The following is a 25,396-nucleotide window of genomic DNA, read 5'->3' as shown; positions in this document are numbered from 1 at the left end:
GTACCAAAACGGAACACTGGAGAAGTTCAAAAGCAGGGAACTTAACATGGACAGAGGCCCACCTGAGCCCCAAATGACCGGATAGGCCAGAAGCACTGACCCAGATACACAAATAGGTGGAGCATGTGAGGAGGAAAAACGGAAATAGGTAAGGAAAACCCCGAATACGGCCCAAGGAGCGGCCGGGAAGTAAGGCACACGACCAACCACAAAATGTGTAGAGGAAGGCGTACATACCCGATGGACCTCATGGACAGCAGGGTGCAGTCAGGCACCGAAGTTAGGCAAGGAATGAGTGTCCCGAGAGGGAAAAGACCCAGGTGTCGACAACGAAACCAAAAGCACCAAATTGCGGGGCAGAGCCCCACAGGACAACAAGGAACAAAAGACAGGGACAAAAGTCACTAAAGACCCACGTAAAGTGACCAAACACACCACACCACACCAAACACCCCTCTTAGGAGCCATCGACTCAATCCCGCCAAGCGGGGAAGAGTAAACAAGGATGAAGCAGTGAACAAGGGTGGTGGAGTGAGCAGATTATCCCAATAAGATACTCGCTCCAAACACATTAGCCTAGCGAGAGAAGCAAAGCTCTACGGAGGACCAATTATGGAACGCAAACCGTTCCAAACTTCCAGTTAATATGCCGCCAATCTTTGGAGAATGGCGAGGTATTGCCCGAGCATAGAAGCAGCAGAGTAGCAAATAATAAAGAGTCGACCTGCAAGTGTGGTCTAGAACAGACACTTGCGAGAAACTGTACTGACTCCCAGTGAGCTGAACTCGCACCATTGCCCGCCAAAATAACACCCACATACCACCGTATACGCAACAAAACATATGTAGCCTCTGAGTGGTTGTGTTTATTGTCACCAATCTTCATGAAACAATACAACTGGGAGAGAGGCACATGCCACCCTTGCAGCACATTTTGTACACGAAACAATGGGCATAAAAGGAAAAAGTGTAGAATCAGGAAAGACCTGAGGAATGACCGGCACGGTAACAGGTTCGGTGATTCACGGAACCAATTACCGTGTAATTGGTTCCAGAACTGCAGAGGCCCTCTGCAGTTCCTCTGGTCTTATGTCCATATGGTCGTATGCACAAGGAGACACAGGAGGAAGCCGAGTACCCAAAGGAGCCACAGACACGAAAAAGAACCTGATCAATGTCAGAGGGGAAAGGAAGCGGAAAGCATGAAGAAGCTATGTGGTGGAGGCAGACTCCACCCACAGGAGCAACCGTAGAGAAGACAGAGCCCAGGAGGCTCAGGAAACTGCACAACTGTCAACTGACAGGAGAGGTGGGGCCCAAGAGCCAGAGCTCAACCCCTGCAAGCACAACTAGGCAAGCACCCCACCAAAAAGTGAGAACCAGCCCATGGCTGACAGAAGCGCCAGACATGACAACCTCACCTGCAGAGCAGACACACGACCGTGCCACATCACAGGCGAGCCAAGTAACATACCAGGAGAGCGCTAATGGTGTGCCCGAAAGCCAAGCATACTCGAGGCAGTAGGCATGGTATGTACCGTTACCTGAATAAAATTTGGAAGTTGAAGGAGAAATACGTCCAGAGGCGCAAACCCCTGCAGAAGACAGAGCAGGACAGAGGGGAGGAAGCGGCGTCATGCCGAGCCATACCACACCCGGAAGCAGAGGAAGAACGAAGTGACACCCCCAGATATAAATCCAGAACACCCTCAGCATCCAGAGAGCTACGACCAGAGGGAGAAAACAAGCAAGAAGCCGTAGAAAAACCACGAGAAACGACGCGAACACACGAGCATACCGCCCATAAACAAAACGCACACCCCAGCCCCAGCACACGAGGTACGAATGCACCACCCGTCCACCGGGAGGCGTAGCTCGTACACCAGGCGGACACACACATATCGTACACACAATGTACAGACCGTACAGACACAACGTAAACACACATTGTACAAACACCAGAAAGGCGTGCGTAATGAAGACGAAGAACGCCGAAAATAGAAGTAGAGATGACGGAAGGTAACCAACGAGGCCGACAAAAGACCAGAGGGAAACCTCATCGAAAATCAACAGACGTTCCAATAATATTGGAAGGTACGAAGAGACTTGCGAACCAACGAGAACCACGACAAGCACCCCTGAGCATGGGACACGCAGGGACAACGATACGAAGTGGCTTAGGCATTGTATGTACTAGGCAATATATAAATCCATCAACGCATGTTTCACACCTTGTATGAATGTACCTTACCTGGAGAAACAATCTTTATTTTTTTTCGAACAGTATCGCAACATAAGAGCGAAAAGAGTAAGGAAAAGGGGGCGAAACACACCCCCTGGAACGACGGGACCAACGAACCCGAAGGAACACGGAGCCAAACCCAGGGAGGGGTACATCCAAAAACAACAGGAACACAGAGAGGGAAGGAACAACCCCACTCTGAAGAACTGCCAGCCCCTTACCAAAGGTACAAGGACCCAGGAGGGGCAAACGGGGCCGAGGCCCCTCAGGCAACCCCTCCCTAACCCCAAGAACCTCGACGCCATGACTTGGGGGCCAAGCCGCACCCCCAAAGCCCCAGCATGACAAGGAAAAGCTGGGGCAGTCGTGCAAACACTAAGGAAGGGAGCCCACTGGTCAGACCCATACGGCACGGCTGGAGGAACCGACTAGAATGCCTCCGCCGCCACCCCGGAAGAGGAAACCCCCGAGACCGCCCGAGTCTCAACCCAACCAGACCCCACCCCAACCCCAAAACCCTCCTATGGTTCTGAGCAGGAAGCAAGGGAGGAAGCGTGTAGAACAGAAGGGGAAGGACAAGGAGCGGAAGGAGCCAGAGCTGAAGCGACCCCCACCCCCAAGTCCGGACCCCAACCACCAAAACGGGGCAGCCACGGGGCATCCGGGGACGCAAACAACCAAGAGCGTCGCAGCAAGGTACAACCAGCAAGCAACGCAGCAGCCGCTTGCACCCGATTATCATGACCAGTGGTCTGGGTGAAAGGGAGCACGTACCGACAACACTCGTCGTACGACTCCGGGTCACAAGAACAATGACCCAATAGGCAGCATGGCGGAGGCACAACCGGTGAGTGTCACCCTGAGACAAGGGGACAGATCAACTGTAAAACTCGCAAGCTGCGAGAGGGACTCAGGGGACACACCTATAGGACCACGGAGGCCCTGTGGGGTTTTCCAGGGCCCTTAGCCATTGGTACACGCTAAGGGAAGCCCAGGCAGGGTACCGCGAACCGGCGCCCAATGCTACCAACAAACTGCTAAAGCTGAACCCCCGGAACGTGTCCACTCACAGGGGCCAAGCGGGGAGTACCACCAACAGAAGGAATCTAAAGAAATCACCTAGAACAGGAATGGGGGACCGTAAAGGCAGACACCCCCCCCCCCCCACCAGGCAAAAACATAAACAAAAGAAAAACCCCACAAGAGGACAACGTACCCAGGCGGAACAGAGCTGGCCGCTGTTATGGTGAAAACTAGCTTTGCAGTACCCCACACCCCTACCAGTGACGAAAACTACCACCTACTCAGAGACAACCAGGACAAAAAAACCCCAGCCGACCCCAAGGGCAGCACACTACCGAGCAGTAAAGGACACAGCGGAGGTAGAACCCAAGATGACTTGTGGAAGGTGGCCCCAAGCCCCAAGGGCAGTACTTACAGGGCACCTAGGGAAGGCAGCCCTAGGCGCATGCAGCCCGAGTACTGGAGATAACTCCTGGCTCTCGCACCCACAAAACCAACACCACACGCAAAGCACAGTGCAGTAGCGACACCGGAGCCAGAGCACACGATCATCGCCTATAGCATCAGCCTCAAGAACTGAGGTGTGGGTAGCCGGCGCGGGGGGTCTGGGGCTCTCCCTTCCCCCTCCCGGGGAGGGGGGAGCTGCGCAGACAGCGGCGCGGCGGTGTGTGACGTCACACTAGTTTGCTTGTTTTCGGTTGGGGAGTTCTATCCACTAGTTCGGTTTTTGGTAGCAATTTTAACCAGAATAGGGGTTTGTTTTGAGGCGCTTACCTTTCTGGGTGCCTGTTCCGGTCGATGGCAGACATAGAATGCTTCCAACTACACGGGGGCTTCTATAGGCCATTGCTCCCCTTGCCTCTCTGAGGGGGCCCGGTTCTGGCCGTGGTCCCGGTAGGCCTAAGAACTCCATACACATGACTGATGCCAAAGTCTGACATTAGCATATCAGCCTGGGATAGCTCCGGGGAGCCGACGGGGCTCCCCCCAGAAAGTGCTGGGAAGACGGGACACCACGAGCGTAGCTCTCAACCTGTAACTACACTTAGGTAATTACAAAAACTGATCAGGAAACGGCCTAGCAGAGGCAGAACCCAAGGAACTTGTAGAAGGTGGCCCCAAGCCCTAGGAGCAGTACTTTATTAGGCACCTAGGGAGGAAGCCCTAGGCGCATATAACTCGAGTACCAAAGAATCACTCCTGGCTCACACACCACCTAGAAGACAATCACCACACAAAAGGCACAGTGCTGAAACAACCACTGGAGCCAGAACACACGATTGTTGCCTATAGCATCAGCCTCAGAACTAGGGGTGTGGATGGCTGGCGCGGTGGTCTGGGGCTCCCCCTTCCACTCCCAGGGAGGGGGAGAGCTGTGCAGACGGCGATGTGTGACATCATACTCGTTTGCTCGTTTCTGTTTGCGAAGTTGTATCCACTTGTTCGGCTTTTAGTAGCAATTTTCACCAGAATAGGAGTTTATTTTGGGACGCCTACCTTTCTGGGTGCCTAACCCAGTCGATAGCAGACATAGAATGCTTCCAACCACACAGGAGTTTCTATAGGCCATTGCTCCTCATGCCTCTGTGAGGGGGGGGGGGCAGGTTCTGGCTCGTGGTCCCCAGTAAGCCAACACAACTCCATACACATGACTGATGCCAAAGTTTAACATTTGCCCCGCCCCGAGAAAACCAAGGTTGAATGTAATGAAACGCCATTATCTGGTTGAGACCCAGAGGCTCCCCGGACCTATCCAGGCTGATATGTATATCATTAGACTTTGGCACAGGCAGTGTGTATGGAGTTCTATAGGCCTACCAGGGATCACGAGCCAGAACCTGGCTTCCCTCCTTCTGAGAAGCACGAGGAGCAATGGCGTATAGAAATGCACATGTGATTTGGAGAATTCTATATCTGCCATCGACCAGGCCAGGCATCCAAAAAGGTAAGCGCCTCAAAAGAAACCCCTATTCTGGTTAAAATGACGAAAATTGGCAAACGAGTGGACTGAACTCCCTAAACGAAAATGAGCAAACAAGCATGACCTAACACGAGCTGCGCTGCATGTGTACGTAGCTCCCCCCTCCCAGACGTTGAAGGGGGAGCCCCATATCTACCGCAGACCCCCTCAATTATAGACTTGTATCATTGACAAGGGTAATAAGTCAAAATATTGGAAAAACCAGTGTTGAATGTAATGAAACGCCAATTTCTGGGCGAGTCCCAGAGGCCCTCCGGAGCTTACCAGGCCGATATGCTAATGTCAGACTTTGGCATCAGTCATGTGTATGGAGTTCTTATGGGCCTACTGGGGACCACGAGCCAGAACCTGGCCCAATCAGAGAGGCAAGGGGAGCAATGGCCTATAGAAACCCCCGTGTAGTTGGAAGCATTCTATGTCTGCCATCGACCTGGTTAGGCACCCAAAAAGGTAGGCGTCCCAAAACAAACCCCTATTCTGGTGAAAATTGCAACCAAAAGTCGAACGAGTGGATAGAACTCCCCAAATAAAAACAAGCAAACAAGTACGACGTCATTCGTCGTCGCACCACTGTCTGAGCAGCCCCCCCCCCCTCCCTGGGAGGAGGAAGGGGGAGGCCCAGACCTACCGCGCCGGCGATCCACACCCCAATTCTGAGGCTGGATGTCAAAAACACACGAAAAAAATGCCGACCGGAGGGAGGGAGAGATGCTGGGGAGCCTCCGGGACTCCCCCAGAAAATGGCGTTTCATTACATTCAATGCTGGTTTTCTGGGGGGAGCCGTAGGGGCTTCCCCCAGAATGTTAGCGAAGCTAACTACCCACAGAGGAAAGAAGAGGGACTTACCCGGGAGGCGGTTGCTGCTCACTCCTCAACCCGAAGTCGAGACAACTGGCTGCATCCGCCGACCCAGAGCGACACAGGCCCGACCGGGCCCAGGAACATTTACAAGGTAACGAACACCCATGACCCTGTTTGACCGCCAAAATCCCTGTGCCTGAATGTCAGCCCAGGATATATTGCCAAAGACGGCGGCAAGACCCGCGAACTTGCGGACGTCACGGGCATGGGGATAGACCGCAGGCTGGCTAGCTAGCCTTAATAACCCTGCGGATGACCTGGGAGACCCGCACCCTCGAACAGGGAAGAAGGGAAACTGGATCAACCCACAGCAGATCCACGGACACAGAAGCCGTGGCACGCAAATAATGGAGGAGAGCCGCAACTGGACACAAAACATGATGCACCCCCGGCCGAACCAACAGAGCATCAACAACCCAAGGGCCCTTCCGGAACGCAGCAGTCTCATTCTTCGCCAGAAAAGAAGGAGAAGGCTGCAGACGAACAAAACGATCACCCCGATCGAAGGAACAGAAACCTCTGCTCCAGAGGAGAGCATGAAGCTCACCCACCCGACCCCCCAGAGGCCAATGCCAGCAGGAAAAGAGCCTTCGAAAAACAATCCGGAACTGAGGGGGCCAAAACAAAACGAGGAGAAGAAAGAAAAGAGAGCACTCTGTCCAAAGACCAGGATGGCTCAGGTGGCGCATGAGCAGGCCGGAGGTGAAACAATGCCCGAGACAGCTTGCGAAATGGCGCAGACGTGACATCAATCCCAAAAGCAAGGTGAAGCGGCTTCGCCAGCGCCGCATGATATGAGGCGACAGTGTTAGGCATAAGAAGACAGTCCTGGAACAACCAAGAGAGAAAGAACAACACCACCCTAACCGAAAGGGAAGTATAACGACAAAGACGTAAGAAGAACCGGAAGGACCGCCAGGAAACTTCATACTGCCACCGAGACAAAGCCCACAGGTGGGACACTAATAAGGAAGCCACCTGATCACCACAGAGATGATGATAAACTTGAGTCAAAAATACCATACGCGAAGACTCAAGGAGAAGATCGAAGCAGCCACATGACGTACTGGGCCGATCTGTTGGAAGAGGCGGAGCCGCGGAAAAACCTCCGGGTTCGGACACCGAGCAAGCAGCGCCTGAAACCACGGCTAGGCCGGCCACCAAGGGGCAAAGAGGACAACTCTCCCCTGGTAAGTCTCTAAGCGAGTCAGGACCTGGAGCAACAGCTGAACCGGGGGAAAGAGGTACAGGAACTCCCTCCTCGACCAGTCCTGCCGAAAGGCGTTGACCCCGATGGCCTCGCAATCGGGAAAGGGCGCCACGAACACGCCGACGCGAAGAGGTCCACCTCGGAGCGACCGAACGTCTGGCAAAGTCAACAGAAGGAGGCGGCGTTGACTGTCCATTCCGTGGAGAGGGGAATGAAACGAGACAGGCCGTCGGCCAAGACGTTGGACACGCCCCGTACGTGAACCGCCAGGAGAGCCAAACCCCGAGAACTCAGCAGACGAGTCACCCGAAGCGACCAGCGCCAAAGAGCCAAGGACTGCATTGAACCCCCCCCCCCTCCCCCCGGGTTCAGACAATGAACCACCGGGTAGCTGTCCGAATGGAGCCGGATCGTCGACCCTCAAGCGATTCAAATCCTCCAAAGTTCAAACCACACCGCCGCGAATTCCCGCACAGTGCTGTGGGCTCGATGGAAGGACGGACTCCACCGACCCTGGTCAGCCTGGAGAGCACTGGTCACAAAGCCCCAGCCGAGAGACGACGCATCCGTGAACACATCGAGCGAGGGCTCAGGTAGGCGCCATGACACTGAACCCCGAAAAACCCTAAGAGGAAGCCGGTGACGCAGCAACCAACGCAAAGCCCTCAGGGTCCGAACCCAGCAATCGCGAGAGAGGCGGAAGGGACGTCCCCGAAGGAACCAGAACAGCCGACGAAGCCAAACCCGACCTGGCGGGTAGACCAGCATCGCGAAGTTCACGCTCCCGCACAGACCCTCAAGCAACCGCCGGGAGACCCGGGAGCCCCACAGAAACAAGCACAAGCGGGACCGCAGCCGCAGAAGAGTCTCCGGAGGAAGAGACAAGGAAGCGGTCAGAGTCCCACACAAGGCCCAGCCAGGAGGTGCGGACTAAACCAGGGTCGAACCGACCCCATCCCCCAAGTCCAGGTCCCTATAAGCAAAACGAGGCAGCCGCGGGGCATCCGGGTGACAACCAACCTAGCGTGTTACAACAACCGAAACCTAGAATGCAACGCTTGTGCAGCCTGTACCCGAAGATCATCATCCATAGACTGGGTAAATTGAGTCACCAGCAAGCAACAGTACTCACAGAACTCAGGGTTGAAAGTGTCACCGGACCAACAGGCTGCATGACGGATGAAAAAACAGTGAGGGTCGCCTGAGACAAGGGGACCGAACAACCCTCAAACTCGCACGAAGCGAGGTCATATCCATCGGACCCACGTGTCCCCTAGGGGATTCCCAGGGTCCTGAGCATTTACTTGAAGAGGACTCGCGCTCAGGTAATCCCAGGCAGGGTACTGCTAACCAGCGCCCAAAACTACCAAACAAACTGTCTAAAGCTGAACCCCAGGGACGTGTGCACTCACAGGGACCAAGCAGGGGGGCACCACCAAGTATCAGGGTGAGGCCAAACACCAGTGGCAATGAGGGCAGAACCCCCCACCAAGGCAAAAAGAAAAAGAAAAACAAAACCCCGCAAGAGGACAACGTACCCCAAGGAACAGAGCCGGCCGCTGTGATAGGTGACAACTAGCGGCACAGCACCCTGCACCCCCTACCAGTGCGAAAACTGCCTCTTACCCTAAGGTAAATTAGGGGAGACAAAACCCCCAAGTACCTAAAGAGCAGTCAAGAAACCGAGCAGTAAAATGGACACACAGAGGCAGACCCCGAGGAACTTGTGGAAGGTAACCCCAAGCTCCAAGGGCAGTACTTACTGGGCACCTAGAAGGGAACCCTAGGCGCATGCAGCCCGGGTACTGAGGAATAACTCCTGGCTCTCACACCCCTGGAGAACAGCAGCCACACACAAGGCACAGCGCCGCAAAAAGACCGAAGCCAGTGCACACAACCGAGCCGATAGCATCAGCCTCAAGAATTGGAGTGTGGATCGCCGGCGTGGTAGGTCTGGGACTCCCCCTTCCCCCTCCCGGGAGGGGAGGGGCTGCGCAGACAGCGGTGCGACGACGAATGACATCATACTAGTTTGCTCGTTTTTGTTTGGGGGAGTTCTGTCCACTCGTTCGGCTTTTGGTTGCAATTTTCACCAGAATAGAGGTTTGTTTTGGGACGCCTACCTTTCTGGGTGCCTAACCCGGTCGATGGCAGACATAGAATGCTTCCAACCACACGGGTGGTTTCTATAGGCCATTGCTCCCCTTGCCTCTCTGAGATGGCCAGGTTCAGGCTCATGGTTCCCGGTAGGCCCATAAGAACTCTGTACACACGACTGATGCCAAAGTCTGATATTAGTATATCAGCCTGGTAAGCCCCGGGGAGCCGTAGGGGCTCCCCCCAGAAAATAATTAAAACTAAATGGGTAGAACACCTGGAGAAAAACGATATAATATCAGATAGACAGTATGGTTTTCGATCTGGAAGATCCTGTGTAACGAATTTACTCCGTTTCTATGATTGAGCCACAGAGATTTTACAGGAAAGAGATGGTTGGGTTGACTGCATCTATCTGGACCTAAATAAGGCTTTTGACAGAGTTCCACATAAGAGGTTGTTCTGGAAACTGAAACATATGGAAGGGATGACAGGTAAGCTTCTAGCATGGATGAAAAATTTCCTAATTGATGGAAAAATGAGGGCCGTAATCAGAGGCAATGTATCGGATTGGAGGAATGTCACAAGTGGAGTACCACAGGGTTCAGTTCTTGCACCAGTAATGTTCATTGTCTACATAAACAATCTACCAGATGGAATACAGAATTATATGAACATGTTTGCTGATGATGCTAAGACAATAGGGAAGATAAGACACCTAGAAGATTGTCATGCCCTTCAAGAAGACCTGGACAAAATAAGTATATGGAGCACCACTTGGCAAATGGAATTTAATGTTAATTAATAAATACCATGTTATGGAATGTGGAATGGGAGAACATAGACCCCACACAACCTATAAATTATGTGAGAAATATTTAAAGAATTCTGACAAAGGGATCTAGGGGTGGTTCTAGATAGAACACTGTCACCTGAGAACCACATTAAGAACATTGTGCGAGGAGCCTATGCTACACTTTCTAACTTCAGAATTGCTTTTAAATACATGGATGGCGAAATACTAAAAAAATTGTTCACGACTTTTGTTACACCAAAGCTGGAATATGCTGCGGTTGTATGGTGCCCATATCTTAAGAAGCACATCAACAAACTAAAAAAGATGCAAAGACATGCCACCAAGTCGCTCCCAGAACTGAAGGACAAGAGCTATGAGAGGTTAGAGGCATTAAATATGCAAAAACTAGAAGATAGAAGATACAAAGGCGATATGATCATTACGTACAAAATAGTAACAGGAATCGATAAAATTGATGGGGAAGAATTCCTGAGACCCGGAACTTCAAGAATAAGAGGTCACAGATTTAAACTAACAAAAAAAAGCTGCCAGAGAAATATAAGAAAATTCTCTTTTGTAAACAGAGTGGTAGACGGTTGGAACAAGTTAGGTGAGAAGGTGGTGGAGGCCAAAACCGTCAGTAGCTTCTAAGCGTTATATGACAATGAGTAGACGGGACAAGAGTAGACTACCTTTCAATGGGTAGACGGGACACCACGAGCGTAGCTCTCATCCTGCAGACAACCTGGGAATCCTGAACCCGGGAACAGAGAAGAAGGGAATCCGGATCAACCCAAAGCGAGTCCCCGGCCACTGAGGCCGCAGCGCGCAAATTACGGTGGAGTGCCGCACAAATAACAGAGGACACAACACATGATGCACCCACGGCCTGACCAACCAAGCATCAACAACCCAAGGACCCCTCCAGAAAGCAGCAGTGTCATTCTTCACCATAAAAGGAGATGGCTGCAAACAAACCCACCTATCACCACGGCCAAAAGAGCAGAAGCCCCTGCACCAGAGGAGAGCAGGAAGGTCCCCAACCCGACCCCCAAAGGTCAATGCCAACAAGAAAAGAGCCTCAGAAAAACAATCCTGAACCGAAGGGGGTCACAACAAAACAAGGAGAAAACAAACACAAGAGCACCCTGTCCAAAGACCAGGACGGCTCAGGTGCCGCATGAGCATGCCCGAGGTAAAACAACGCCCGAGACAGCTTGCGAAACGGTGCAGAAGTAACACCAATACCGAAAGCAAACTGCAGCAGTTCCTCCAACGCCACACGACGCACGCATAACGCACGCATTATGACAACCTTAGAAAATTTTTTAGTGAGTATAATTGGACAGACTTGTTGCTAGGCAAGGAAGTGAATAAGATGTATGTCAAGTTTTGTGAAATATATGATAAAGGCACAAAAACATTTATACCAAAACAGAGATGCAGAACTAGGAAACAGGACTGGTTCAACAGAAATTGCGAGAGGGCCAGAGACCAAAAGACACAAAAATGGAATCAATACAGGAAGAGGCCAAACCCCCAAACATACCAGCGATACAAAGATGCGAGAAACAAATACACGGCAGTGAGGAGAGAGGAATAAAGAAATTTTGAAAAAGGGATTGCAGACAAATGTAAAACAGAACCAGGTCTATTCTATAAATTCATAAACAACAAATTGCAGGTAAAGGATAATATTCAGAGGTTGAAAATGGGAAATAGATTCACGGAAAATGAAAAGGAAATGTGTGAAACATTAAACGAAAAGTTCCAAAGTGTGTTTGTACAAAATGAAATCTTCAGGGAACCAGACATAATAAGAATTCCAGAGAACAATATAGAGCACATAGAGGTGTCTAGAGACGAAGTGGAAAAAATGCTCAAGGAGCTAAATAAGAACAAAGCAGTTGGTCCAGATGGAGTTTCACCATGGGTTCTGAGAGAATGTGCACCTGAGCTCAGCATTCCACTTCAACTGATTTTTCAGGCATTCCTGTTTACAGGCGTTGTAGCTGATGTGTGGAAAAAGGCTAACATAGTTCCAATCTACAAAAGTGGAAGCAGGGAAGACCCCCTTAATTATAGACCGGTATCATTGACAAGTGTAATAGTCAAAATATTGGAAAAAATAATTAAAACTAAATGGGTAGAACACCTGGAGAGAAATGATATAATATCAGACAGACAGTATGGTTTTCCATCTGGAAGATCCTGTGTATAGAATTTACTTAGTTTCTATGATTGAGCAACAGAGATATTACAGGAAAGAGATGGTTGGGTTGACTGCATCTATCAGGACCTAAAAAAGGCTTTCGACAGAGTTCCACATAAGAAGTTGTTCTGGAAACTGGAAAATATTGGAGGGGTGACAGGTAAGCTTCTAACATGGATGAAAAATTTTCTGACTGATAGAAAAATGAGGGCAGTGATCAGAGGCAATGTATCGGACTGGAGAAATGTCACAAGTGGAGTACCACAGGGTTCAGTTCTTGCACCAGTGATGTTTATTGTCTATATAAATGATCTACCAGTTGGTATACAGAATTATATGAACATGTTTGCTGATGATGCTAAGATAATAAGAAGGATAAGAAACTTAGATGATTGTCATGCCCTTCAAGATGACCTGGACAAAATAAGTATCTGGAGCACCACTTGGCAAATGGAATTTAATGTTAATAAATGCCATGTTATGGAATGTGGAATAGGAGAACATAGACCCCACACAACCTATATATTATGTGAGAAATCTTTAAAGAATTCTGATAAAGAAAGAGATCTAGGGGTGGTTCTAGATAGAAAACTATCACCTGAGGACCACATAAAGAATATTGTGCGAGGAGCCTATGCCACACTTTCTAACTTCAGAATTGCTTTTAAATACATGGATGGCGATATACTAAAGAAATTGTTCACAACTTTTGTTAGACCAAAGCTAGAATATGCAGCGATTGTGTGGTGCCCATATCTTAAGAAGCACATCAACAAACTGGAAAAGGTGCAAAGACATGCTACTAAGTGGCTCCCAGAACTGAAGGGCAAGAGCTACGAGGAGAGGTTAGAGGCATTAAATATGCCAAAACTAGAAGACAGAAGAAAAAGAGGTGATATGATCACTACATACAAAATAGTAACAGGAATTGATAAAATCGATAGGGATGATTTCCTGAGACCTGGAACTTTAAGAACAAGAGGTCATAGATATAAACTAGCTAAACACAGATGCCGAAGAAATATAAGAAAATTCACTTTCGCAAATAGAGTGGTAGACGGTTGGAACAAGTCAGGTGAGAAGGTGGTGGAGGCCAAGACCGTCAGTAGTTTCAAAGCGTTATATGACAAAGAGTGCTGGGAAGACGGGACACCACGAGCGTAGCTCTCATCCTGTAACTAAACTTAGGTAATTACACTTAGGTAATTACGATACTAGGCAACAGTATTCGGCATTAGATGACAGTCCTGAAACAGCCACGAGAGAAAGGACAAAATAACCTTAACCAAAAGCGAAGTACAGCGATGGACAGACAAAAGGAAGAATAGGAAGCACCGCCAGGAAACTTCATACTGCCATAGAGACAAAGCCCGGAGGTGGGACACTATCAAAGAAGCCACCTGATCACCATACAGATGGTGATAGACTCGAGTAAAAAATACCAGACACGAAGACTCGAGAAGATCAAACCAGTCTCGTAAGGGACCAGACCAACCTGCTGAAAGAGGCGGAGCCACGGGAAAACCTCTGGGTTCAGACAACAATCAAGCAGTGCCTGAAACCATGGCTGGGCCGGCCACCACAGGGCCAAAAGGACTACTAGCCCCTAGTAAGTCTCCAAGCGAGCTAGGACCTGGAGCAACAGCTGTGAACACGCCAGGAGCCAGGTTCAACCCGAATGGGAGACAACGAAAGCGGTAACTGTGACACCCCACAATAAAACTGAGCCAGTCCCTGAACCCCGGATGAATAAGGACATGCCAATACGCACCCTTGAGGTCCAGGAACACCATCCAGGCATCCCGCTCCAACAGCAGCCTGACCTGAGACAGAGTGATCATCTGAAAGACGGGGCAAGACATCCAGGGGTTTAGATGGTTCAAGAGTTCAGTCCAGAATAAACCGCAGGTCCGCACAGTCCTGTTTCGGAACTGGAAACAGGTGGGGAAACCCACCTGAGAGACTTTGTCATTTCGACCACGCCATTTTCGACCACGCCAAAGCACACCCACTCTGAGACGACCCGACAGAGCACAGGAGAAGAAGCCTGCCCCGTCAGACCCGAACTCCCCGAAAAAGGAGGGCCACCCAACGCCACCTCAGGCCATGGGAAACGACCCAAAAAGCCCACAAATCGTGAGACCAGGCACGAGCAAACAAAGCAAGCCTCACCCTCCCCCATTGCCCCCGCCAACGGGGCGAAGCGCGAAATGGCCGATGCCCCTTACGAGAACCCGACCAGTGCACAGAGCGATCACGGCGCCGACCAGACAAAGATGGTTCCGTAGGTGGCCACAAACAGGTGCCACAAACTGGCACCTGTGGCCCACCTTGACGAGCGGAACCCCAAAACCTGGCACAACCCCTCCAGGAGGAATCCCCTTCCCATCTGGGACCCCCAGAGAACCAGCAAGTTGGACATCAGACGACAGCTGGAAGAAGCCACCTGCAGATACTTCTCCACCACAGAGTCCGCAAACAGCAAGGGACAAAAGGGCGAAGACAACCTAAGAGCAAATTCCAAGGAGGGCCCAAGCAGATTCCAAGGAGGAAGCAAGCACAACCTGTGGACAAGCAAGATGCGCAGTGAAAAACCGCGACACCACATCCCTCAGGATCAGCGCAAATGACTTCAGAAGCGCAGACGACTCACAGGCAGCCAAGACCAAGACACCAGACCCGGGAACGACCCCAAGCTTGTCAACATCCTCCACAAGCCAATCTGAAGACAGTTCCAGGAGGGAAAAGAAATGCAAAACCGAAGCCAGCAAGCCATGAGCTCGCAAGTCCTCAGCCACAAGCGCAGTCGAAAGGGTGGGAACCTTCACGTGAAGCTGAACCGTGCCCACATCCCGCAGAAGGGCAGGAGCGAACAAGCACTCATTAAGGTGCTCGAAATCGCCCCCCTTTCCCCAGGAAAACCTGGACGATCGTTAATGCCTCATGCCACTCAAGTGTGTGAGTACAACAGAAAGCACTTCAAACATCCAACGACAACAACAGCCAGTCTGCAAGCCAGGACGACTCCGGAACCTCATAACGGACCCAGTATGGAGACGAAGATCCAAACCTGAAGGAAGATGAATCCATCATAGAGGCATAGTCCGGGTCGCACAGGAGGTAAGCCATAATGGCCACCCGAGTCTCGGAATGCGAGAAGCGGGAGGCCGAAAACCTCCAGAAAAACAGAATCAAAGGACAAGCAGGGACACAGAACTGAGCCCGAGGAGAAGCTGAACCCAAATCCAACTCATACGCAGAGGGAGGGATAGGAAAACTCCACTCCTTGTAACAAAAAACCCCGCTCAGAGGGTTTGAAACCCAGGCGGGGTCCAACGGGGCCCATGGCCTCCAAGTCAGCTCCTCCCCAACCCCAGGAACCTCCACGTCAGGCCCCAGGGGCGATTCTGCCTCCAAATCCCCAGCCTCACAAGAAAAACCTGGGGCAGCCGGAAAACCGGGAAGAGAAGAGGCCCACTGTTCAGACCCCTAACGCTAGGCTGGAGGAAGGGACTCGAATGCCTCTGTTGCCTTCCCAGAGAGGGCAACCCTCAAAACTGCCCGAGTCTCAGAAACCTCTAAACCCTGCCCCGACTCTGTAGCCCTCAGACGCTTTGGAGCTGGAAGCAAGGGGGAGGACACAGAATGAAGCCCAGCAGGGGAAGACCGAGGGAGGGGGATGCGAACTGAACCAAGGCCGAAGCGGCCAACACCCTCAAGTCCAGGTCCCTATAACCCTCGGGGCATCCGGGGAAGCAACGAACCGAGAACGTTGCCACAACCTAAAGCGAGTATTCAATGCCTGAGCCGTCTGCACTCAAAGAATGTCATCAGTGGATTGGGTGAATTGAGTTACAAACAAGCAACAATGCTCACAGGACTTTGGGGTCAAAGGTGTCACCAACCCAACAGGCAGCATGACGGAGGAAAAAACAATGAGTGTCGCCGAGGGAACAGAGCAACCCTCAAACTCGCACAAGGTGAGATAATTCCCAGGAGTCGCATCTATCTGACCCCGTGTGCCCCCGTCAGGATTCCCAGGACCCTTATACTGGTATCGCTAAGGGTAAGCCCAGGCGAGGTACTGCTAACTGGTGCCCAAGTCTACCAAACAACCTGCTAAAGCTGAACCACCGGGATGTATCACCTCACGGGGCTAAGCAGGAGGTACATGGGTACCTCGGTTAAAGAGTTTAATCCGTTCCTGGAGACAGCTCGTAACCCGAAAACTCGTAAACCGAAGCAAATTTCCCCATAAGAAATAATGGGAAATGAATTAATCCATTCCTGACTACCCAAAAACCTCACCACACTAAATTTGATACCTAATTCATCGAAATATACACTACAAAACTATGTTTTGTAGTGTATATTATTATTATTACTATTTAATATTACTTACCCTTACTGATGACTCCTGTTGGCATATGGAAAATGGTGAGGAGGGGGAAGGAGGAGAGGTGTTACTGTTTGGAAGGGGAGTCCCCTTCCATTATAACATCAGGCAGTGAGGACTTCTCTGGTGTGCACTCTCTGGCACGTTTTGCCTGCATACCACTAGGACTTGCTGGTGGCTCACTGCTTGCTTATCTTACTAAGAATCTATCTAAAGACACTTGTTTTTTCCTACATTTTAACACTTGTCTGTAGTAAGACATCACATTGTCATTTAAAAGGTCATGCAACGGCCTGCTACAGCATTATCTGGGTGAGTTTTTTCAACAAAACTTTGCAGTTCTTCCCATACTTCACACCTTTTCTTAATGAGGAAGGGACATCCTCTACTCACAACTATTTTCTTAGGTTGAACCTTACCACTGGCTTTCTTGGGACCCATTGCGAGATATATAATAACAACTTTTATGTTTAAATGGCCAAATATCCAACAAAACACTGTAAATCCTGGTGAAGAATTGAGGTGGGATAGTCACTGGGCGCGAGGCACTGATAAACTGAGCGGCGATCGCGGTGCCACCACGCATTAATCGGCCCGTACGCGTATCAATACCCTCATATCCTGAGGCAACCCTTGTATCCCGATACAAATTTTCCGAGCAAATCCTGCTCATAACCAGAAAAACTCGTAACCAGGGGCGCTCGTAAGCTGACGTACCACTGTACCACTGAACACAGGTCAAAACCCTAAAATAACAGGGAGCAATGGACACAAAGACAGACCCCTCTACCAAGCAAAAACAAAAATGAGGAAAAACAAAAAACAAGTTTTTCTTGTGAGGAAAGCCTCACAAGAGGGGTAACGTACCCAGGAGGAACAGAACCCGCAGCTGTAATAGGTGAAAACTAGCTGCACAGTACCCCACACCTCACTAGTGCAAAAAACTACCACTTACCCCAAGATAAACAAGGGAGGAAACCCCCCCCCCCCTCAACACTCAAGACAGTCAATCATCAAGCAGCAAAAGACCACAGAGGTAGACCTCAAGGTAACTTGTGGAAGAGAACCCCAAGCCCCATGGGCAGTACTTATAGGGCACTCGGGGAAGGGAACCCTAAGCACATGTAGCCCGAGTACCTGTGAATATTACTCCCAGCTCGCAAGCCCCTGTAAGAGCAGTACTTAACGTAAGGCACAGCACAACATGAGAGAATCTGCAGCTGGAGCCACACGACCAAGCCACAATCATATCAGCCAAGAACTGGTGGTTGGATCGCCGGCGCGGTAGGTCTGGGGCTCCACCATTCCCCCTCCTGAGGAGGGGGGAGCTGCGCAGACATGCGGCGCAGCTCGTATGACGTCATGCTCATTTGCTGATTTTTGTTTGGGGAGTTCTGTCCACTTGTTTGTCAATTTTCGTCATTTTAACCAGAATAGGGGTTTGTTTTGAGGCGCTTACCTTTCTGGGTGCCTGGCCTGGTCGATGGCAGACATAGAATGCTCCAAATCACATGTGCATTTCTATAGGCCATTGCTCCTCGTGCCTCTCTGAGGGGGGCCAGGTTCTGGCTCGTGGTCCCTGGTAGGCCTAGAACTCCATATACACTGATTGATGCCAAAGTCTAATGATATACATATCAGCCTGGGTAGCTCCAGGGAGCCAAAGAGGCTCCCCCCAGAAATTTATCTGAAAAACCGGGACTCAAAGGATGCTGGGGCAGGAAGAGGAGCATAATTGCAACCTCAGTGATGTTCACTCAAGGCAAAATGTTTGAAGTGCTGTGGCTAGGAAATTGAGGAGGGAAATGCACAGTACCCTGATGGTGTGCAGGTGGAACTAATGAGCAAAATGCTTCAGGACCAGGTGCTTTAGTTTATTTCAGGGGTTTGTTGGTTTGTTTCCTATGTTCTGTTTACCTTGCAGATTGAATGTTTCAGTTCACCCACCTTTCTGGTGACTTTTTCTTAATAAGGATGATAAACGATTCCCCTGTTCCTTGTGCCTCTTTAGATAGGGCCAGGTTTTGGCCTCTAGTCTCCAGTAGGCTTACAATGACTAAAGAGTCTGCCATGGACTGAATTAGGTGGAGCTATACTGGTAGCTAGCACCAAGGAGCCACCAATAGGAGCCCTTCCAGAAAAGAGGCACAAGACAAGCTGCCCAAAAAAGAAAAGAAGCCTTGACAAAAACTCTAAAAGGAGGGAAATAGCTGCTAGCCAAGGGGAGATCAGGACCTCAAACCTTTAATTACCTCAACTGTTCCAGGAATAACCAACATCTCTTAGTTGAATGAAGTAGCAGCTCTGGTTACAGATAGAGGGGCGTAACCCCAATAAACACCGAGTGAGTTAGTAAGGTGGGCTGCTTGTCAGTACCCTTGGTGATTTGGGTGGCCATCTCATGGTATTCAGATGCATTATGGTTAGTGATGTTCATCTATGGAAACAAACATTTGCCTTGTTTACATCATGGATTATTTTCCTTTCAGGAAATAGTTTGTTTTGTTCCACTTAACCTTTCTGGTGGTATTTTTTTTTTTATTTTGGGTAGGTTTATGATATCCAAGCCTCATGAAGAGTAGTAGATTATGAGCCTAGATGGCGTTTAGTCCAGCATGGGACTCAGAGCCCTGGTGCAATTCTTAAAACAGCTACACTAGCACTGAGAAGGCTCCCAGAAATGCTTCCTTTTTTCTGATATTTGTTTAATTTATCTTTTAAACTCCTCCCCTTATCTAATATTTTCCATTCCTATTTAGTCTCATCATACTCCTGCAGGTGATGAGTCACAATAACGTGGGTAAAGTATGTAGACCAGACCACACACTAGAAGGTGAAGGGACGGCGACGCTTCGGTCCATCCTGGACCATTCTCAAGTCGATTCAAATCGACTTGAGAATGGTCCAGGACGGACCGAAGCGTCGTCGTCCCTTCACCTTCTAGTGTGTGGTCTGGTCAACATCATACACCTTTTTCTTGGCCGATATTGCTCCTTCACTTTGTATCCATATATCCTGAATCTCTTTCTTGTCATTAACTGCTGTCACTTCTTTATCACCCCAAGCGTTTCCTCTTATTAATCTACTGATTTGTACAACATTGTACACCTGCATAGAATACCCCAAACATTAATGTTCATTGTCTCTTCCCTGAAGATCAATATCAACTCTCCCTTGTAATCATTATAGCTATCTTCACTATTACTGTATTGTATTATTTTTGTGTACCTGTATAATGAACATGTACCTTACAATGTAGGCTAATTATTTACAGGTCAAACGGTTTACCTTTTCAAGGTTGTTATTAACATCATAAAAATCCTTTGCATCTGGGTGCCAGGCATTAAAGATAGCACCCTGACCAATGCCAAGCCTCATATCCTTTAGTAGAACACGTATCAGCCACTTCTGTTCTGTAGCCGTCATATTACGTAGCATTGTCAGAAGTGAGCGCTCAACGTCATCTGTGGAATTTAGAACATTAACAGTTTAAAACTGCCTCTCCAATATTTCATGGGTTACATCTAACTACAGCTGGTTCAACACATAATAAATGGCAAAAAAAAAAAAAAAAATACAGCATTGAATGTAATGAAACGCCATTTTCTGGGTGAGATTCGGAGGCTCCCCGGAGCTATACCAGGCTGATGTGTATATATATTAGACCGTGGCAACAGTCAATCGAAGGAGTTCTAAGCCTACCGGGGACCAGAGCCAGAACCTAGCCCCCTCATAAGAGGCATAGGAGCAATGGCCTAAAGACACCCCCAGTGTAATTGGAAGGAGTCTTAGTCTGCCATCTACAAGGTCAGGCACCTAGAAAGGTTTGAATTCCAAAACAAACTACTGCTGATCATATAAACTGCAAACCGAAAGCCGAACTAGCAACAGAACTCCCAAATCAAAGCCAAGGAAACAAGTATGACGTCACCACAAACGCCGCCCACTCCGTCTGCGCAACCCCCCTCCCCAGGTGGAGGACCGGGGGGGTTATCCCAGACCTCCACACCGGCAACTTTCCTCAGTTCAGAGGCTGAGTATAAAAAAATGCGAAAAACCGCCGACCGGAGGGAGGGAGGGATGCCGGGGAGCCTCCGAGTCTCACCTAGAAAATGGCATTTCATTACATTCAAAGCTGGTTTTCTGTGGAGAGCCTCTTCGGCTCCCCGGAGCTACCTAACCAAAGACAAAGAAAAGGCGGGACTTACCCGGGAGGCAGTCGTCACTCGTTCCTCCACTCAAAGTCGAGACAAATGGCTGCTACCTGCAACCAAGGCTACACACGCCTGAGAAGGCCCTGTAACAAATGAGATACCGTGCAGCCAGGAACCTATTCAACATCCATAAGCCCCATGCCCGAATGTCAGCCCAGGACATATTCCCAAAAACAGCAGCCAAAGCCGCGAACTTACGAACATCGTGGGCACTGGGATAGACCGCAGGCTGGCTGGACCGAATAATCCTGCGGACAACCTGGGAGAACCGTACCTTGGAACAGGGAAGAAGAGAAACCGGCTCACCCAAAGCGTGTCCCCTGCCACGGAGGCCGTGGCACGCAGATACCGGCGAAGAGCCGCAACTGGACACAAAACACGATGCACCCCCAGCCGAACCAACCAAGCATCAACAACCCAAGGACCCCTTTGGAAAGCAGCAGACTGATTCTTCACCATAAAAGAAAGAGAAGGTTGCAAATGAACAAAACGACCACCAGGACCGAAAGAATAGAAACCCCTGCGCCAGAGGAGAGCATGAAACTCCCCGACCCAACCCCCAGAGGCCAATGCCCTTAAGAAAAGAACCTTAGAAAAACAGTCCTGAACCGAGGGGGCCATCACAAACTGAGGAGAAGAGAGAAAAGAGAGCATCCGGTCCAACGACCAGGACGGCTCAGGCGGCGCATGAGCAGGCTGGAGGTGAAACAACGTCCGAGAACGCTTGCAGAACGGAGCAGAAGAAACATCCATCCAAAAGCAAGCTGCAGCGGCTCCGCCAGCGCTGCACGAAACAAGGGAACAGTATTTGGCACAAGATGACAGTCCTGAAACAACTAAGAGAGAAAGGACAAAACCTGATCAGAATCGAAGACAACCTACGAAGAGACAAAATATTGCTGAAAGATCCGCCAGGAAATTTCATACTGTCATTTAGACGAAACTCGCAGGTGGGACACTATCAATTAAGCCACCTGATCACCATACAAGTGGAGATACACCCACGTCAAAGACACCAGACGCGAAGAGTGGAGGAGAAGATCGAACCAGGCACATAATGGACCGGACCGATCTGCTGAAAGAGGCGGAGTCGCAAGAAGACTCTTGGGTTCGGACATCGAGCAAGAAGCGCCTGAAACCAAGGCTGGCCCGGCGACCAAGAAGCCAACAGGACTACTCTCCCTTGGCAAGTTTCCAACCAAGCCAGGATCCAGAGCAATAACCTGACCGGAGAGAAGAGGTACAGGTAACTCCTCCTCGACCAGTCCAGTCGAAAGGCATCGACCCCGATGGCCTCGCAGTTTGGGAAGGGGGCCTCATAAACTGGAAGACGCCTTGACCACGCCAATGCAAATAGGTCCACCTCTGGGCGCCCATACGTCCGGCAGAGCCAACTGAACTAGTTGGCATCGACCGTCCATTCCCTGGAATGGGGAATGAACTGAGACAGGCCATCTGCCAGGACGTTTGACACCCCCTGAACATGAACCGCCAGGAGAGCCAAACTCCGAAAATTCAGCAGACGAGTCACCCGAAGCGACCAGCCCCAAAGAATGAAGGACTGCATCAAATCCTTGTGGTTCGGGCAATGAACCACCGGGGAGCAGTCTGAAAGGAGTCGGATTGTTGCTCCTCGAGCGACCCAAATCCTCTGAAGTGAATGCCACACTACCGCAAACTCCCTCGCCATGCTGTGAGCTCGACGGAAGGACAGACCCCACTGACCCTGGCCGGGCTGGTGAGCACTTGTCATAAAACCCCAGCTGAGAGACAAGGCATCCGTGAACACATGGAGTGAGGGCTCGGAAGGTGCCACGGCACAGAACTCCGAAAAACCCACAGAGGAAGTCAGCAATGCAGCAGACGACACAAAACTCCCGGGATCCGAACCCATTGATCGCGAGAGCAGCAGAAGGGACGACCTTGAAGAAACTAGAACATCCGCCGAAGCCGGATCCGACCCGATGGGTAGACCAGCACGGCGAAGTTCAGGCTCCCGCACAGCCACTCAAACAACTGACAAGTGACCCAAGTGCCCTCCAAAAACAGCCGGAGGAGAGACAAGGAAGCAGTCCGAGAGTCCCACACCAGACCCAGCCAAATCCGAACCTGAGAGGGAACCAAAAGGGACTTCCTCCAGATCACCATGAACCTGAACCAGGCGAGCTGGGCTAGAAACATATCCCTGGCGAGCAGACACGCGAACTGGCCGGGAGCCCACATCAGCCAGTCATCGAGGTAAGCCAGAACCTGAACCCCTAACAGAAGCAAACAGATCACCACGACCCGGTAAGGCGTGTGAACACTCGAGGTGCCAGATTCAAGCCGAGTGGAAGGCAATGAAGGTGGTAAGCGGGTCGCCCCATGACAAAACCGAGCCAGTCACTGAACCCCAGATGAATCGGGACGCATACAATAAAATTATAAAACCAAAACAAGTCCCGGAAGACCCAAGACACCATCCAGGAACACGTTGCCAAAAGCAGCCGGAAACGAGACAAAGTGGTCATCCGGAAAGAGGAGCAAAAGACCCAGGGATTCAGACTAGACAAGTCTAGTATGAATCACAGATCCGCACAGTTCTGTTTCGGAACTGAAGACAGGTGAAACCCACCTGAGGGACGTTGTCGTTTCGACCTCACCCAAGCGAACCCACCCCCGGATGACCTGACAGAGCACAGGAGAAGAGGCCTGCCCTGCCAGCCCTGATCCCCCCGAAGGAGGAGGAGCGACCCAACGCCACCACAGGTCGGAGGAAACGACCTGAAATGCCCACGAATCGTGGGACCAGGTGAGAGAAAACAGCGCAAGCCTCCCCCCCCTATCGCCCTATCAATGGGGTAAACTGCGAAAGGGCCGACGACCCCTATGAGAGCCCAAACAACACTAAGAGCGATCACTGTGCTGACCAGAACGCCGACAGCTCCAGAGGAGGTGCCGGCCCCGAATCTGGCACTACTGGCTTACAACAACCGAAGGAACCCCGAGACCTGGCACGACCCTTCCGGACAGGACCACTATGACAGCAACGGACAAAAAGGTGATGAAAATCTAAGAGCCAGGGCCCAAGACTATTCCAAAATTTTGGACGAACAACGCCTGTCAGCACACGAGGCGAGAAGTGAAGTACAGATGCCACCTCCCTCAGAAACGGCGCATACAACTTCACCAAAGCAGCCGGCGCCTGAGCTGCTGAAGCAAGCACACCGGACCCTGGCCCGGAACCCAGCTCCTCCACACCCAGCACGGGACAGTCCGAAGACAGCTTCAGCAGGGAAAAGAAACACAAGACCGAAGCCAAGTGCCCACGGGTGCACAAATCCTTGGCCACCAGGGATGCCGAAAGGGAACCTGCACGTGAAGCCGCACCTGGCCGACATCATAAAGAAGGACAGGAGCAAACTAGCACACCATGAGGTGCTCCAACTCACCCCCCAGGAAAACCTGAACAACCGTAAGCAAATCCCGCCATTCAAGTGCGCATTTCGACAGGACGAATGCCAAGCCCCCCGAAGAAAAAAAGGCAGCCTGCCAGCCAGGAAGACTCCGGCACTTTGTAACGCACTCAATAAGGAAAAGAGGAGCCCAACCTAAAAAGAAGGCTTCATTATCGAGGCGTAATCCGGGTCACTCAGAAGTTAAGCTGCAAGGGGCCTCCCACACCTTCCTTTGTAGGATGCGGAAGCCAAAAAACCTCCAGAAGGAGGGAACCGAAGAACCCAAGGAAACTCAGACTCGGACCCGAACCCGGGAACGAGTCGAACTCGTACAGGGAGGGGGGAAAGGAAAAAACCCCTCCCCCTGTAAGAACAAGCCCTGCATGGAGGGTACCAAACACCCAAGCAGTGACAGGTGGGACTCAGGCCTCCCCCCAAGTCAACTCCTCCCCAACTCTGGAATCCTCCATGTCAGGACCCGGGGCCCAAGCCGTCCTCCAAACCCTCTGCCTTTGGAGAAAAAGCAGAGTCCACCAGAAAAGCAAGGATGAAGGGGGCCCACTGGCATGGCCCAAAAGCTCTGGCAGGAGGACCAGGCTCGAATGCCTCTGCCGCCGATCCGGAAAGGGCAATCCCCGAAGCCACTCGAGTCTTACTACAGTATAATTCAGCGGGGCAGCTGCGGGGCATCCGGAAAGGCAACCAACCTCGCACGTTGCTGCAACTTAAACCTTGCATGCAATGCTAAAGCTGCCTGCACTCAAATATCAGTCTCAGTGGACTGGGTGAATGGAGTACAAGCAAAGAATACCACTTGCAGGACTCCGGGTCATAGGTGTCACTGACCTCAACAAGCAGCGAGGCGGAGGAAGATGGTGATTGTCACCCTAAAACAGGGGGACAGAGCAACCTTCAAACTCGCACAA

General features: G+C 50.8%; 1 protein-coding gene across 1 annotated transcript in view; it reads right to left on the bottom strand.

The window, feature by feature from the left end:
- The window catches only part of DNAlig4 (DNA ligase 4), a 594,766-nt gene that overhangs the window by 472,311 nt on the left and 97,059 nt on the right, over positions 1–25,396 (bottom strand). Inside the window, exon 5 of the mRNA XM_045745582.2 lies at positions 20,108–20,283. Coding sequence (XP_045601538.2) covers positions 20,108–20,283 — 176 coding nt within the window. The remainder of the gene's footprint in view (positions 1–20,107; positions 20,284–25,396) is intronic.

Source organism: Procambarus clarkii, chromosome 16 (genome assembly GCF_040958095.1).
Source record: "Procambarus clarkii isolate CNS0578487 chromosome 16, FALCON_Pclarkii_2.0, whole genome shotgun sequence".
NCBI lineage: Eukaryota > Metazoa > Arthropoda > Malacostraca > Decapoda > Cambaridae > Procambarus > Procambarus clarkii.
Note: the sequence above shows the minus strand (reverse complement) of the source record. Positions and strands in the feature narration are given on the sequence as shown.